At 52.6% G+C, this 17,517-nt stretch overlaps 1 protein-coding gene across 1 annotated transcript in view; it reads left to right on the plus strand.

Moving 5' to 3' along the window:
- Positions 1–17,517, plus strand: part of Itga11 (integrin subunit alpha 11) — a 103,550-nt gene that overhangs the window by 80,916 nt on the left and 5,117 nt on the right. The window contains exons 16-28 of the mRNA XM_048423713.3: positions 236–402; positions 1,524–1,666; positions 2,826–2,936; positions 6,061–6,146; positions 7,073–7,280; positions 8,570–8,668; positions 9,110–9,186; positions 10,925–11,014; positions 12,313–12,403; positions 13,728–13,841; positions 14,018–14,104; positions 15,417–15,527; positions 15,652–15,747. Coding sequence (XP_048279670.2) covers positions 236–402; positions 1,524–1,666; positions 2,826–2,936; positions 6,061–6,146; positions 7,073–7,280; positions 8,570–8,668; positions 9,110–9,186; positions 10,925–11,014; positions 12,313–12,403; positions 13,728–13,841; positions 14,018–14,104; positions 15,417–15,527; positions 15,652–15,747 — 1,480 coding nt within the window. The remainder of the gene's footprint in view (positions 1–235; positions 403–1,523; positions 1,667–2,825; positions 2,937–6,060; positions 6,147–7,072; positions 7,281–8,569; positions 8,669–9,109; positions 9,187–10,924; positions 11,015–12,312; positions 12,404–13,727; positions 13,842–14,017; positions 14,105–15,416; positions 15,528–15,651; positions 15,748–17,517) is intronic.

The following is a 17,517-nucleotide window of genomic DNA, read 5'->3' on the forward strand; positions in this document are numbered from 1 at the left end:
AGGAAAAGGAGGATGGGCTGTCCTGGAGCCCTAAAGCTGCTGAGCCACCCGCCCTCTCTCTTTGGCCAATCAATCCTGTAACTTCCTCAGGTCTCTCTGCCCCTTCCACCACATCACACCCTCTAGGGGGTTTTACAGACTCCACTCGCATCCGGGTCTGTACCTCTGTCCTTGGGTCCCCGCGAGGCAGTCGGAACTCCAGCCCCATTCTAGCTGACCTGTCTGTCTTCTCCAGGGCCCGCCCCGTGGTTCAGATCAATGCCAGTCTCCACTTTGAGCCACCCAAGATCAACATCTTCCACAAGGACTGCAAGCGCAACGGCAGGGACGCCACCTGTCTGGCTGCCTTCCTCTGCTTCGTGCCTGTCTTCCTGGCACCCCACTTCCAAACAGCAACCGTCGGTAAACCAGCCTCCTTGGGCCACTAGCCAAGCTCTGGTTTCTCTGTGGGCTTTTTGACTGTTCTGGTTCACAGTCTGGGCCTTTCCCGAAATGAGTTCTAGGTACCAGGCCACACCCGGAGCACCTTCAGTGCCTGCTAGATTCTCCTCTAAGGTTCTCCTTTCAAGGGACTCCTGGCAGGGCAAGAGTGGTATGGGCAGAACTGATGGGAAAAACCGGGGACAGAAGAATGTCCCTTGGTTGTATTTTGAATCAGATATAAAAGGCAGGCAGTAGAATACAGAGAGGAGGCCAGAAGTCAAGCAGACTCGGGAAGCCAACCTGAAGCCAGCCTTGGGGAGTTAGGGACCAGGGACTGGGCATGTGAGCCACAACTGCCTCTCAGCAGGGCCATGGGCCTGGGAAGGGTCCTCTCCTTTTAACTCAGATTAGATTCAGGTACCTGTTTCCTGGACCCTGCAGCCCTGGAAGTGACAGATACAATGCAGACCACAGGTAGTGTCCCTTCCAGTGATGAGGACAAAACCAGACAAAGAAGAAAGGGGGAGATGAGGACACATCCAGGCCTGGTGGCTGGGCACTTTTCTTGGAAGTTCCATCTATGATAGGACAAAGATTCAAGGATACAGCCACTATAGAGCTACCTAGGGGACAGAAGTCACTGTGTCAGTCCTGACTGTCAGATTTTTGTAGGCTAAAAGGAGAAAGTCTGTGGGCCTCAAGCCACAGAATACAAACATGGGCCCATGGAGTCCCCCCAGCATGAGAAAGCCCTAGGAGGAGCTCCTAAAGACACAGAGCCATGGTGTGAGACAGGGTGTTAGAGGGAGGGACTGAGGAGGTCATCAGTCAGCAGTGCTGAGCAACATTAGCCTGCCCAACCCTCTCCTTTTTGCAAGGCTCACTTTTCCCTCCTTCTTTCCCTCCCTCCCTCCCTTCCTCCCTCCTGCTGTTCTCTATCTTTTCCTCCTCCTCTTCAGCTCCTTCCTCCTCACCATATTTGCTCCCAATATGGAAGCTTCCAGCTGACCGTGAAGGATGAGGCCAGCCAGAGGCTAAGCAGGTGAACCATCTAGGGTGGGGATGAAGCACCAGCTTGGTCTTGTCTTTTTCTCTTCCAGGCATCAGGTACAATGCCACCATGGACGAGAGACGATACATGCCACGGGCACATCTGGACGAGGGTGGAGACCAGTTCACCAACAGGGCTGTCTTACTCTCCTCCGGCCAGGAACACTGCCAAAAGATCAACTTCCATGTCCTGGTGAGCCCAGCAGCCCACAAGCAGGCCCTCAGCCCTACAAGAATGGTACAGAGTAGAGGAACTTCTGTAGGAAGTCCCACGGTGCCAGGCCAGTTCCGAGCCCTTGGTGGGTAGCCAGAGAACAGTGTGGCCAACCTTGGCTGGTACCCTTCCTCAGGCCCCAGATAAAAGCCCTCATGACTATACCACCCACCATACTACATTCCCGCCTTCCCAGATGTTCATGTCTAGAAGGAATGAAATCGAGGAAGTGAGTTCATCCGAGAAGGTGAGGGAACGAGTGGGCCACCACCCAAGGCTAGAAAGTCAGAACAGCAGGGTGGGCTGGAGATGAAGATCAGATAAGGCGGGCAGAGGCATGGGCCTGGTGACCGGTGGCATCCCAAGAGAGGCAGGGGCCTGGTGCTCATCACTGAATGAGAAAGAGGTTTGCTTCCATACAGAAACACCAAGTGTGATGAGCACAGCTCTAGGACATGGGTGCTTTCAGGCAGCTTGGAGTGCCCCGGTCATCTGTCACCCATCGTCAGGACAAACTGAACCTCCTTGCCTTGTTCGCATGTTCATCCGTGTCCGTTCCCTTATCCATTCAACATCATGAGGCTGTATCACAATGCTCGGGCCACACTCAGAGCTTTCTAGACTATTCCTTGCCAGGGAAGAGAGTCAGGCACACAGGTAGATCTTTTCGCTGAGCATAGTGCAACATGCCTGTAATCCCAGTACTCAGGAGATGGGGCAGGAAGACTGTATCGGGGCCAGCCTGGGCTATATAGCAAAACAAAAACAAAACAAAGAGAAAAGAACAGTGAAGCCGCTTCGATGCTGTGGGAGAAGCTGATGAAACAAATCTGGAGGAGGGAGGGGCCTGCCAGGCTTCCTGAAGGACCAAGGTATCTGAGCTATGAGAGCCGAGGCTTTGAAGGAAGAGCAGGAGTGTGGTAAAAACTTCGGGACACCAAACTGGCATCACTTTTCCACCAGGCACTCACTTCTCACCTGTAGACCATGACGGAAACCATTGTCCGCCTGGCGACTTCTCCTGAGGGCCAAAGGCCGCTGTCCTCTTAGCCGAGAGGGATGGGAGCTCTTTGTCTAGAGTTGTGGCCCAGGAAATGGTACCCTCTCCTTGCTGAACTCTGCCCTCCTCTCCCCACAGGACACTGCCGACTACGTGAAGCCAGTGATGTTCTCCGTGGAGTACTCCCTCGAGGACCCTGACTTTGGCCCCATGCTAGACAATGGCTGGCCCACTACACTCAGAGTGTCGGTGAGTCCTGACCCTCTGCCACACACCCACCCCCAAACCTGTAGTCTGGAGGAGTCCTTCCCTCACCCTCCTGCCTCCTCTGTGGGGTTCCCATGTGCAGGGAGCACTGAGTTGTCCCTGGGGAAGTGCTAAGGCCCAGAGGAGATCCTTGACCTCCTGCTCTCACTCCCGCATTTGCAGAAGAGGACTCTGCCACTCTGACCTTGCTCTTGTGTTTGTTGATTAACTAACTCAGTGATGGACTCTCCCTACCTGCTACTAAGGATCCCAAAGAAAAGCTTTCTCCTTGCCAGTGGCAGAGGCCCCGCCCCTCAGCATGTTATAGACTAGGGGCACATGGATCCTCTGTTAATAACTTGGGGTGCTTGCTCCCTGGAAAGTCCCACTCAAGAAGTTCTCCCCATTTCTGTCTAAGTGGGCTGGGAGAGCAGGCAGGATTTACAGAAGGCAATACTGGACCCTAAGCAACAGGCAAAGGCTTAATCAGGTCACAGCGCTTAGAAACCTGGAGCTTTGAGGATCAGGCACTCAAGCAAAGTCTAGCCCGCAGCCTCAGAGTCACCCGAGTGCTTGCTCAGATTCCTCCAGCACTGTGATGGGACTATTGGACTGGGAGCACAGTGTCTCGCTGTCCACACTCCCACAGCCTCCCCCATCCTCACAGTACGCCCATCCCTCCCCACAGCATGCATCTTCCCTCAGCCCCTCCCAGCCTCTCACCCAGCCCGGCTGCTCTCCCTTGTCCCTTTTCTCCCATGTGAGTCACTGGGCTGGCAGGGGAAAACAGCTAGTTGCTTCCAGCCACTGACTTCCCTAACACTATAATTACAAAGCCCGTACGTACAGCAAGGGAATGAATGAGCGCACACTGCTCACTCATGAAGCCCGTGAGGCAGATTCCCGTGCAGTCACCCATGCCAGGACCCTGATGCCCCCAGGATCCTGATCCCAGGTAGAGATGCAGGACATGAGCCACCCCAGATAGTGGACAGGGAACTTCCTGCAGGAGACAGCTTTGGGCTTTGAAGGAGTTTGGACTCAGAGCTCAGAGCAGGAGAGAATCTGCTTTCAAGCCAGAAAAGCTGGCTGTGTCTCCAGAGTGAGGGAGTGAGAGAAAGTGGAGGAAAGATGAGAGATGGAGCCAGAGTCACCTGTTGTGTCTGCACCACCTGAGTTCTGGGGTTTCAGGTGTGCGCCACAAGTTTATGAGGCACTGAGGGGCTGGGGATGTGGCTTAGCTGATAGAGGGCTAGATTAGCATGCTCACTACCCTGGGCTCCCTCTCCAGCATGGCATAAACCAGATGTAGTACATGCCTGCAATCCCAGCACTCAGGAGGTGAAAGATCAGGAGTTGAAGGTCACTGTCAGCTACGTTGCAAACTCAAAGCCAGCCTAGACTACAGGAGAGCCTGGGTTGAGTCAGTCTGTGACACTGAGTTCAGTAACCATCTCTCTTCATCGCCTGGCTGGAACTTCTGAGGACTGGCTCTGTCTTCTACAAGCTTCTTGAATGGCTGGCTGAAGACTTGAGCCAACAGGACCCCAGCCCAGGTTTAGGGAAGTGTATACAGTATCTTTGTAGACTGGGTACCTCTAATAATGTGTCCAAACTGGGGGCCCAGTCTGTAGGCAGACTTTTCTGTCCTGCTAGCCACTCCCCCACATAACCACACAGAGTCTTAATACTAATTATAAATGCTCAGCCGAAAGCTCAGGCTTGTCTCAAGTCAGCTCTCACAACTTAAAATAACTCACTCCTATTAATCTATATTCTGCCCCAAGGCTCGTTTACCTCATCTATGAACTTCCCATGTTGCATCTTCTGAGTCAGGCTCACGACTCAAAAGACTCCTCCTCCTTCTTCCCAGCATTCTCTTAGTCTGGTTCTTCTGCCTAAACTTTACCCTGTCTAGCTATTGGTCAGTCAGCGTCTTTATTAAACAATCACAGTGACATCTATTCACACAATTTAAAGGAGCATTCCACACCAGTCTGTCTTTTGAGAGGAGCTAATGAAACCAGGTCTTCTGTCCCCCACCTCTACCCCACCCCCAGTCAAGACTGCATCCATGGCTGTGACTGTCACTGAGCCAGGCTTCAGCACCCAGCCTCTACTGAACTGTGCTGTGGATGAGTCACAGGGCACACCCCCCAAGCCAATCTCCTGAATATGTCTTAGGGTTCTGAATGGATAGTGCTGCCTGCCTTGCAGAAGGTGAAAAAGAATAGGGTAACACTCTGGGCCCCTCCCTCAGCCCCAAGAGCTTCTAGGTCCTAGTGACCTCACCTCTGAGACCTTAGGCAAGTCTAGCTATCTTCATCCTTCCTGAGTGTTACAGCTACTTCCCCAGGCTCTCTGCCTCTAGCCTGGCCCCTCCCAGCCCATCCTCCCTCTTCCCTCAGCATGCTTGTCCAGCAGGGCCCTCCCATGCCAGAGTGCTTGCTGACTCTGTCATATACAAGGGATGACCCAAGGTCTTATAGCAAGGCTATATTCATTTCTATATTTATTTATAATGGTTGTTTCTTCCTCTCCTCTGCCTGGACTCACTCTACACAGCGCTGAACCATGGAGTTATTTCCTGCACTCACGTTTCTGCAGGACTTCTAGCTTGCTCTCGCAATTTCCACTCCCCGGTGCATCCAGCTCACATGGCCGTGCTTCAGAGCTCTGACCCACTGTCCCCACCTTGAAAATGTCCCTGAACACCTACAGGCCCAAAAGCCAGTGCTCCTCCTGCCTCTTCTGGTCCTTGTGCTTCTGCTTTTCTGCACACTTCACACTGTAGCTGTTTGTTCACATGTCAGTCATCCCCGCGATCCAAGAGCAGATGCTGTGTCGTTCTCAGCCTCCATCTCCAGGATTAAGCATCTTATACACAACAGATGGGCAGTTCCTGTTGCCTGGAACTGTGCTGCTGGGTGAGGGAGCCTGTGCTGCCTGCCTGGCTGAGCGCTTTCTCTTAGCGCAGGGGTGAAGGAATCGGCAAGGGGGTGTGCTGGGGGATTACGAGGCAGGCAGAGCCCCATCTGCTGTGTAGAGACAAAGGCTGGGGGCTCTAGATTCCAGGGTTGGAGGCCATGGTCCCCTCTCCGGTCAGTCACACTGGTTCTCTCTGCAGGTGCCCTTTTGGAACGGCTGTAATGAGGATGAACACTGTGTCCCTGACCTTGTCTTGGATGCTCGGAGTGATCTTCCCACTGCCACGTGAGAGACTCCTTGCTTCAAGTACCTTTGACCCCTCTCTGCTGGTGGCCCAGAGCTCCTTGGGGCTGGATTGTCCCAAGCAGCTGCTTTAACCTGCTCTAACCTCTCCAGCTTTTTTGAGGATGGAATATCTCTATTTGTGCCCACGCTGCTAAATAGATAGAACGTGAGACCAGGGAACTAGGGATGTAGCTCAGGGAATAGAGTGCTTGCCTAGCATGCACAAAGCCCTAGGTTCAAGCCCAAGCACAGTATAAAGTACATGTGGTGGCCCATGCATGGTGACAGCCCTCAGGGGAGTGGTCAGAAATCCAAGGCACTCTTGGCTACTTAGTGAGTTCAGGTCATTCTGGGCTACAAGAGACCCTCTCAAAGAGTGGGGGGGGGAGTTCAGGGGTGTTAGCATGTGCGTGTGCATTTCTCCTGCACGTCTATCTGTGCTGGGATATGAGGTATGGGCAACCACCACCCAGCCCATGAGATCATTTTTAACTGACAGAACAAACCTTACAATAATTTTGTTTGACTTTTATGCAGTGAGATAAAATGTAAATGCCAGGATACAGACAGCCAGTAGAAATAGCACATCCGGACAGGATAAAAGAATATTCTATCTTTCTAGGTAAAGTAATCAAGATTTAATGCTGAGCTTCCTGGTAGCCAACGTCAAAAGGGAAGCAGAATATGTGACTAGTGAGGTCAAATGAGAGAGCTGAGCTCAGAGGCAGGTTCGGCCCGTGACTGGGGAACAGGGGGCTCTGGGGCAGGTGGCCGGCTGGAAGCATGAGCTCTTGGCAGGCCCACCATCCACCTTCTCTCAGCGCTGTTCCCGCAGGCAGAGGCTGGCCAGGAGTCCCCATTCCTGTGTCTCTGTCAGTCCTCATGCCCGAGCTCGCCTGCCTGATCGCCGCAGCCTCTTCCCACAGGGAGTACTGCCAACGGGTGCTGAGGAAGACTGCGCAGGAGTGCTCCACCTACACGCTGTCCTTCGACACCACTGTCTTCATCATAGAGAGCACGCGCCGCCGGGTGGCCGTGGAGGCCACGCTGGAGAACAGAGGGGAGAATGCCTACAGCACCGTCCTCAACATCTCCCAGTCAGAAAACCTGCAGTTCGCCAGCCTGATCCAGAAGGTAGGGCCGCCGCTGCACGCCCAGCTGACCACGGCCACGGGCACAGGCGTAACGGTGGTGCTGACAGAGCTGTGTCCTGTCCCTCCTCTGGGGGTCTATACGTAGGCAGCTCTGAGAGCTCCCTCAGCATACAGCCAGAGCTGGGGACCATGGTTACCAGGGAGACTGCGGGATCTCAAATACCTTACTGTCACATTCAAGGCCTCACCTGCTTATTGTCCTATTCAAGGCCCCACCTGGTTTTTCTCTTACCCTGGTACCCTGATGCGTGCCCCCACTCTTCTCCACTGCCTCCCAGTATGCCCTGTTCGTTCACACCTGGGTCCTCTGCTTACTCTGCAGGCCTCTGCTTGTGTGCCTCTCTCTCACAATCCCCTGCTTCATGTTGACATTAAATATGTGTTCTACACAGAATCCTTGGGAGGAAGTGGTAGCATGGTCAGGGGATACAGTCCATCATGGCAGGAGGGCAGGGCAGCTGATCTTACTGTGTGCACAAGGATGCAAGGAAAATGAATGCTAGGCGTCAGCTTGCTTTATCCATTTTTATCCGGTCTAGGACTCCAGATATGGAACAGTGCTGTCCACACAAAGTCACTGGAGACCAGGCAATATCATTGTGTGGCTCCAGGATCTCTCTTCCATTAGAAAAGGAAGGAAGGAAGGAAGGAAGAAGAGAAGGAGGGAGGGAGGGAAATAAGAGAGAGAGAGAGAGGGAGGGAGGGAGGGAGGGAGGAAGGAAGGAAGGAAGGAAGGAAGGAAGGAAAAAAGAAAGAAAGAAAGAAAGAAAGAAAGAAAGAAAGAAAGAAAGAAAGAAAGAAAGAAAGAAAGAGCTACATGATCACTCAGAGGGTCTCAGAGCCCGAGGAGGCAGGGAGGTCAGAGCCTGGGGAGTGGCTTTCAACCTTTAAATGGACCAAGTGTCAGTTCCAGCCTAGTCACTGTCCACAGTGTGAGTGAGGTCTAGACTTCAGAGTCCCACCTGCAACTAGCCAGTTCCCAGACACAAGGGGAGAATCGGCATACACCTGGATGCCTGTCTACCAGCATGGACATTAAGACCCACCCCAGTATCACCTCATGCCTTTAGTCCGACCCAACTATACCTGGCCTCAGTCTCAGGAGCCCTCTGTAGTTCAGGTAACCAGAAATTGGCATTCCGGGTGTCCAGTTCCCATGGCCAGTGGCAGGGTGACCTCCGGAGTGGGCTGAGGGGCTGCTGTAGCAAGCTTGCAATGAGCTCCAGACTCAGGACTGGGGCCCCCTGATCACTGCCTTTCCCCTTCCAGGATGACTCAGACAACAGCATTGAGTGTGTCAATGAGGAGAGGCGGCTACACAAGAAAGTCTGCAATGTCAGCTACCCCTTCTTCAGGGCCAAGGCCAAGGTAGAGTCTGGGGGTCCAACAGGGAGGGACAGAAACTGGGACCTAGAGAGCGGGGAGCAAACAGAGACCTATTTACTTCTGGGAGGTTCTAAATACAGTTTCCTGCTGGGGCTGTAGCTCAGTTGGTAGAGGGCTTGCCTAGCATGCATGAAGCCCTGGGGCACGCCTGTCACCCCAGCACTCATGAGGTGGAGACAGAGGCTAGGGGTTAAAGTCCATCTGCTACACAGCAAATTTGAGACCAGCATGGGCTACATGACCCTCAAAAAAGGGGGAGCTCCCCCAGGGGAGCTGCTGTCTTTGCACCCATAGTGGCCCCAGCTCACTATTCTATAGCCCCACCCCTCCTCCAGCCATTCTCCGTGAGGTTCTGAGGGACGTCAGAGGTAGGTATGAGCCAGCACACCTCCAGGGCCCCCACTCAGGCCTGCTTCTCCACAGGTGGCTTTCCGTCTGGACTTCGAGTTCAGCAAGTCTGTGTTCCTGCACCATCTTCAGATCCAGCTGGGTGCTGGCAGGTCAGGCCCACCCCTCCCTCACCCCCAACAGCTCTGCCCTCACCCTGTGCTCTCCTATGCCCACAGATCCCACTGTCAAACCTGTTCCCTGACCCAAGCTGAGCAGGTGCAGGGAGGAGGGGTGGGGGGCTGCACGCCTACTATCCTACAGCTCGGCCACAAATCGCAATGGCCATTAGAACCCCTTCGGGTCCATCCATCAGTTCACACAGCAGTCCCTCACAACCAGTGAGGTTGTGTGGACTTCTAACAACATAGCATGTAAACAGGACAACTGGGAGCTGGACACTTGGTCCCATCGCTCATCTGGTGCCCCTGCAGTCCTGGTTACCTATCTCGGTTTTAGTTACTTTTCTCATTGCTGTAACAGAATGCTTGGCTGATACTTGAGGCAGCCAGTGCACAGCGCTTCTGCATCCGGGAAGCAGAGAAAGGTGAATGCTGTGCTTAGATTGAATTCTCCTTTTGATTCGGTCTGAAAGCCCAGCCAAGGGGATGGTACTGCCCACATGCAGGGCGGCTCTTCCTACTTCAGTTAAGCCAGTCTAGACAACCCCTCGCAGCCAGGACCAGGGTAACTCTCCACGCTGGCTGGTTGACTTTCAGTAGAAACCATCATGCCCTCCTTGGGTATTTCTCCATTTTTAAGAGAACTTTTATTCTGTGTGGGTTTGTCGGTCTGTCTGTCTGTCCCTCTGGCTTCCTGAAGGTAGCTTGCTTCAGGCTGACCAGTGAACCTCTCTGGGCCAGTGAGAAACTGTTTCCTTGCTCATAGAGTCACCTCTGTGTGAGACGAAGGGAGGAAAGAAGTGAGGACAGGCTGGCTTCTGTCCGCAGCCAAAATCCTCAGCTAAGAAGAAAGCCTCCAGCAAACCAAACATCAGTAGCTTTACCCCGTCACAGATGGGCTGGGGACACCCTTCACCAGTTTGTGCTGGCTACCAGCTATGCATAAACAAACCCCCACATGTCCACAGAATCCTCACCGGACTCAGGACTGAGTTTGTGGAGTGTCTTTGTATGCTGGTGCCTCCCGGCTCCTCCGTGAGCCAAAAGGTCCTCTTCTCGTGCATAGTGAGCACACTGGCACAGCAATGTGCATGGGCGCTTATCAACCAGGACTGGACAAGAAGGGACATAGACAGCAGTGTACTCTGAGGACCCCTTTCCTAGCCCCACCCCCTAGCCTGAAGAGTAGAACTTAGCTTATGTACAAGCTGAAATCTTAGGGTTTAACCTCTGTGGGAACCTGCCCTGAAGTCTGAGTACTCACTGTTAGGTGAAAGTACCTTGGACCACCAGGGGTCCCTTTGGCTTCTCCTGGCATAGTCACCCATTATCTTAGGGAGCTGCACCTTGTGGGATCAGGGATCAGTGAGCTCCTCCACAGTAAACCCCACTATTCTTCCCAGGGCAGACTAGGTGGTTTTGCTCAAGGCTCGTCCTTCTCCCAGTCCCAAGTCCCTCCTCATCTTCAGCATAGCAGCTGGGGCAGTTCATCAAGAAGATGGCACAGCCAGGGAGTGGCCATGAACTACCCAAAGTCCTCCCTGACCGCCTGGCCGCAGAGAGGGCTGGCATCCATTCCTGCCCCCCGGCCCACCCTCTAGGAAACACCTCAGCTTTCCTTGATGGTCTGATCATAACCCAGCAGCCTGAAAAGCCAGTACATCCTCCCTTCCACCTTCTAGAACTCTTGTGCCAGTGCCCTCTCTGATCCCACCCCCTCCCCTCGTAGTGACAGTCACGAGCAGGAGAGTACCACCCATGACAACATGGCCCTCCTTCGCTTCCACCTCAAATACGAAGCAGACGTCCTCTTTACCAGGTGAGCTGGATATTCAACTGGAAGAGGGAAGGGGGTGCTGAGCTAGCAGGGACAAGCATGGAGGTGGGCAGGAGGAGGTCCCCCATGCACAAGGCCGAAGAAGAAGTAAAAGACAGAACTCTTCCAAGTCAGTGTGGCAGGCCAGAGGGATGGCTTCCAGAGGACCTGGGTTCGGGTCCCAGCACCCACATCACATGGCTCACAACCACACTGGTCACTCTGGTCCCAGGGTATCTGACACCTCTTCTAAATTCTGTAGGCACTGCACTCACAGACCTACACACAGACACCTAGGTACACATAACTCCAAACAAAAGAAATCTTCCCTTAAAGTCAGCCTGTTGAGGCCAGTGAAATGGCTCGTTGGGTAAAGGTAAAGCATAAGCCTAGCAACCCCGCATCAACCCAAGCTCGGTTCCTAGAGGCAGAGACAAGAGAGTCATTCAGAAACCTGAGGGCTAGCTAGTCTGGAGTATACAGTACAGCAGCGGAAACAAGAGACACAGAGTCAGTCTGGGGTTGTAGTTTAGCTAGTAGAGGGCTGGCCAAGTATGCATAAATTCCAACCATTCCAACTATGGTACCATTTAAGTCAGATATACCCATAATCCCCCATTCCACCTACAGCACCATATAAACCAGACATACCATAATCCCAGCATACCAGAGGTAGAGGCAGGAGGATCAGAAGTTCAGGGTATCCCATATTGAGCCAGCCTGTGCTACATGAGACTCTGTCTCCAACAAGAAAAGAAAGGGAGGGAGGAAGGAAGGGGCAGAGGAAGGGGGTCAATCTATTCTTATTACCACTGCACCAACAATTCCCAACATCACTGTCACTGAGGAGGAACTCAGACCCCAGGCCACACTATGCCTGACCTTCCTCCCCTCTCAGAGGGTACGAGGCAGAGTCTGCTGAGGAAGCAGCCCTTTGCCCACTAGAAAGTCCCCAGCCACCAACAACGGAGAAAAGAGGGCATAACAGAAACATGGGGTGGGAGGGCACCCAAGAGGCAAGGTTGCAAAGAAGCCCTGCCATGGACACCGATGCCAAGCCAGGATACCCAACCTGGGACTCTCAGACTCATGCGCCCCCCCCCCATGGCAGACAGACAGCTGTTCTGCCCTGAGCACGCATTTCCACCAAGCCTATGACTTCGTCTCAACACAGCGCCCCCTAGCGGTCACATAAGACACGGGGTCCCAGGAAATGGGCCCATGCCTGCCTCTCTCCTACTACCTGTTTATCTGGTCAGCACTGACTCTGCCCACACATGGTTTTCCCTTTGTCTATGCAGGAGCAGCAACCTGAGCCACTACGAGGTCAAGGCCAACAGCTCTCTGGAGAAATATGATGGCATTGGGCCTCCCTTCAACTGTGTTTTCAAGGTAAGGCTGAAGGGCACCTTGGAGTGAAGGGGCTGGACTGAAAACCCCACACCCCAGTTGGAAGGGAAGAATCCTTGCAGGTCCTGGGGCTCAACCTCAGCTCTGCCTCCGGCTCAATGTACAGCCTGTAGAAACAGTTACTTCCCCTCTCTGGGCTTCACCCTCATCTGAAAGATGTCCAGGTTGGCCTGGGGGAGTTATTAGGGTGTACTGAAAAGATTTTAAATATACAGAACAGCAGTTTAAACACACTAAGATTTACTTTCCTCCAGAAAAGAAAAAAAAAACAAAAAACAAAAAAACTTGCTGCTTAGAGTTGATGACTTTACAGTCACTGAGGAATTTAAGAACATCCTAGACATGAGATGATCGGCTCCACCTCAGCCCACGATGGCTGCATCTTCATCTGTCATCACACTTCAGGCCCAGGCAGCAGGGGAGAGGAGAGGAGCATGCCCCTTCCTGTTAAAAAGCGTCCTTAAGCTGGGCGGTGGACTTTAATCCCAGCACTCAGGAAATAGAGGCATGTCCTTAAGCTGGGCGGTGGACTTTAATTTCTGTGAGTTCAAGGCCAGCCTGGTCTACAGAGTGAGTTCCAGAACAGCCAAGGTTACACAGAGAAACCCTGTCTCGAAAAACCAAAACAGAAGATTAAGCTTCATCCCATAACTGCAGTTACCGTTAGCACGGTGTCCATAGCACGGTGTTTAGCTGTGAGGGAAGCGGGAAGGGTGACTGTTGATCTGGCTTCTGTCACTAAGGGAGGAAGGAGAACGACAGGGAGCAGCCGAGCAGCCTCTGCCACAGAGGACCCAGGGTTCCCTCACCCTGCACGAGGGTCAGCTCCTCTGAAGTTGTGCGAGGGTTGGAGTAGGTTGACGGCTGAAAACTGGGTTGCACCCCAATACCCACACAACTTGTCTTGCTCAAGGCCACACAGCTGATCCAGGGGCAGCCCGGAGCCATCTATCAGCCTCTCAACCCCTAAAGCCCGGCTTGAAGTCCCCTGAATGTGTTCCCGCCAGGGAGATAACATACTCAGTTTGATATCCTCTCCTGATTGAGTGACCCCATTATCTCCACTCTTGTCCATGGAGTACCCCCTGCTCGAGAGGACTCTGTGGTAGGAGAGGTCCGTGATCTCCAGGCTCAGGGCCCACTGAGCATACTCCAGGGACCCAGAACCTGTCCTATCAGTATGTCTTGCTTCTATGGTCCTAATAGCCAGGGCCTGCTGAGGCCTGTCCTTAGGGCTGATTGGTCCCTGTAGGTTCTCTGTCCCCATATCTCAACTGTGCATGCACTGACTCTCCTCTGGCTGCAGGTGCAGAATCTGGGTTTTTTTCCTATCCACGGGGTGATGATGAAGATCACTGTGCCCATCGCCACCAGGGGTGGGAACCGCCTGCTGATGCTGAGGGACTTCTTCACCGACCAGGTAACTGTGTTCCTTAGGGGCCAACTTGGGAGAGAGAGAAAAGAAAACAGACACACTCCTAAGCAATTCCCCCACCGTCTGGGTGATCCCGGGGCACTTAGCCTGTCCAGGTGGAGGAAGAAAAAAGGGAGCCTGGGTGAGGTTCAGATTTATGTATGTGTGTGCTCTCCACACAGGTCAACACATCCTGTAACATCTGGGGGAACAGTACAGAATACCAGAGTGCCCCAACTGAGGAAGACTTGAGCAGTGCCCCACAGAGGGTGAGTGTCTCCATACTAGGAGTCAAGTGTTGACAAGGGTTTCTCTCCCACCAGTTCCCACAGCCATTTAGTCCCAAATAAACACACAGAGGCCTACATTAATCATAAACTGACTGGCCTAGTATATCAGGCTTCTTATTAACTCTTATAACTTAGAGTAGCCCATAATTTTTGTGTGTGTTAGCCACATGGCTTGGTACCTTTTTCGGTGAGGCAGTCACACCTTGCTTGCTCTGTGTCTGGCTTCCTCTGTGTCTGGGTGACGACTGCAGAATCTTTCCCCTTCCCAGAATTCTCATATTCTTGTTCCACTTCTACTTGCTACCTGGTCATCCCGCCTATACTTCCTGCCTGGCCACTGGTCAATCGGCATTTATTTAAAATATAATTGACAGAATACAGACGTGTGTGTGTGTGTGTGTGTGTGTGTGTGTGTGTGTGTGTGTGTGTGTGAGGATATGTGTGCTATGGCACCCATGTAGAGGTCAGAGGACAACCTGCAGAGTCACTTCTCCCTTTCCACTATATGGGTCCCAGGGTTCAGACTTGGGTCATTAGATTTGGTGGCATCCTGGCTGCATACCTTTGCCTATGAGCAACCTTTGGAAGCCTGCTGCACTTTACCATGATCTGACCTCGGGCAGAGTTGGGAGGGCCCAGCACCACCTCAGAAATAGCTTTACCCTAACAAAGTCCAATTGCTCCAAGATGAAGATCTTTGCATTTTCCATCTGTTACCTTTTTCATGTGATCCTTACAAATGGCTTTTCTTGTTGTATCACTCTGGCTCCAACCACAAGAGCAGTGGAAATGGGAGTGATGGCAGGGTGGTCGGGAGAGTCTTGATCCTGTATATGATACATGCTCTGGGTGCGTGCATATGTGTACATATGGACAGATAGATTGATTGATTGATGATTGATGATTAAGACACTCTCTGGAGGTTTGCATCAGGAAGTTCAATTCCCTGCAATACTTTTCTCCATCTATTGTGGTTATCTGCTACAGTATCATTTCTCTTTTAAGCTGTCTATATGGTGATAATGCCAACTCCTTAATGTTGAGCAGAGGTTCTATTCCTGGGACACGGGTCATTATGCACAACTTCAAAAGGAACTTCAAAGACAATGCCTTGGTTTGTTCCCAGGTGTCCCTTCTGTTCCCACACACATCTCTACCCTCATCCCTGCCATCTGCTTCCCTCTCCCAGTTGGTGCAGTCTTGGGTCTGATGATCCATTCTCCAGCTCACATCCCAGGCCGCAGGCCCTGTCCCCACAGCGCCCTGCTCACCCCCAACCACTCTCTTCCAGAACCACAGCAACTCTGACGTGGTCTCCATCACCTGCAACGTGAGGCTGGACCCCAACCAGGAAATCAGATTCTACCTGATAGGAAACCTGTGGCTGAGGTCTCTGAAAGCAGTAAGTTAGACCCCTTCAGCAGGGCCGGAAGGAAAGGAAGAAGGGGTTGTGGGAAATCTCCCAGCTGAGAGGGTCAGGAACAAAGGCTCCCAGAGCTGTCTCTGAGGAGGCCCTGTTTGTACAGCTCAAGTACAGATCTCTGAAGATCACAGTCAACGCAGCCTTGCAGAGGCAGTTCCACAGCCCCTTCATCTTCCGAGAGGAGGACCCCAGCCGCCAGGTGAGTCCCCGGGTAGTCCTTCACTCTGAGAGGGGAGGGGGGACCCAAGGTGGGGGCTGGGGAGATGGCTCAGCCAGTAAAGTACTTGCTATACAAGCCTGAGAACCTGAGTTTCACATTCAAAACCTGCAGAAAGAAGCCAGGGGCGGCTGTGTGTAATCCCAGCATTAAAGGGATGGAAAGACGGGTTCTTGAGCTTGCTCACCAGTCAGCTTAGCTCCAGGCCAGAGAGAGACTGCCTCAAAAAGCACACACACACACACACACACACACACACACACACACACACACACACATGTGCACGCACGCCCACACACGCCAGACTGGCAGAGGGCAGACACAGTACCTTGGTGCACCAGGCTCTGTGCTTTGTGCTATAGGGAAGATAAAACGGAACACTGAGACCAGACGCCCACACACATGTACCTAAGGGTGGCTCTCTCATGGGCTGCCCCACAGTGAGGCTGTCTGGGGCATGGTGGAGCCTCTCGCATCCTACCTACCCTGGAGCCTCAGATCTAATGGAGTTCAAGCAGCAATGGGTGTGTGGTGGGAGTGGGGGTGGAGATTGAGAGGCTTCAGTGCTCCTTTATAACCAAACAAAAACCACATAAGCCTGGATGACCTTGATTTCAAGGTAGAGAAAAAGAGGTGAGACTCTGGGAGACAGCCACTGTTCTAAGCAAGTTGAGTCTTAGAGAAAAATCAGTCTCGTAGAAACAGAGCAACTGGGCATGGGCCTCTGCTGCCCCCAACTGGCCATGTCTCAGAAATGCTATTCTAAACTGTAGCCTAGCGTCCCCTCACCACTCTAGCTTACAAGGGTTAAAGGGGTAAGGAAGGGAGGGAAAGAGACTTGGCAAAGGGACACCATCAGGCTCAGTTTCAATAAGGTGCAGCCTTCCAGACACAGTCCAGTAGGGGCCAAAGCCTGAAGGCTGTGCTTGAGACCCTCCAAAGGAACGGGAGAAGCTGTGGAAACTGAGGCCTTCAGAGTCAGGTTAATGCCACACCCTGGTAGTCTGACTCACCCTAGGGCTCCAGCCTAAACCCCGAATCCCTTGACACCTCTGCCTCTCTGAGAGAGCAGACACGAGCAGCCTCTTTTGGATCCATTTGTTCATTCATTATGCATCTGATGGGAACCTATCTCTCTGCATCTGATGGGGACCCATCCCTCTGCATCTGACGGGGACCCATCCCTCTGCATCTGACGGGGACCCATCCCTCTGCATCTGACGGGGACCCATTCCTCCCTCTTCCCTCACAGACTGGGTAGCAGATTCAGATATGGCTTAGGAAGTTGAGCACAGTAATAACCAATCATGGCAACAGTCCCGGGAACACCACATCACTGAGGGCAGGAAAGGGACAGAGCTCCCAGGGAGAGCTTTCTAGAGATGGTCCTGTGAAGTTAATCTTCAAAGTCATGTCAATTGTCCAAGCCCCCCATTACCTATGCCTCTCCCCGACACGAGTAGGTATCTCTTCTTTGTTCTTTCCTGTTTTGTTTTGTTGTTTTGTTTTTGTTTATGAAACAGAATTTCTCTGTGTAGCTCTGGCTGTCCTGGAACTCAATCTGTAGACCAGTCTGGCCTTGAACTCAGAAGTCTGCCTGCCTCTTCCTTCTGGAATCAAAGACATGTGCCACTACTACCTGGCTAGTGGACTTCCTTTAGGTGAACTTTCTTCCTAGCCCAGCATGTTCGCTCCACCCCCACCAAAAAAATCCTACTGTACTGAGTGTCTCACCCATAGAAAACCAGCAAC

This window comes from Myodes glareolus, chromosome 4, assembly GCF_982192425.1.
Source record: "Myodes glareolus chromosome 4, mMyoGla1.1, whole genome shotgun sequence".
Classification (NCBI taxonomy): domain Eukaryota; kingdom Metazoa; phylum Chordata; class Mammalia; order Rodentia; family Cricetidae; genus Myodes; species Myodes glareolus.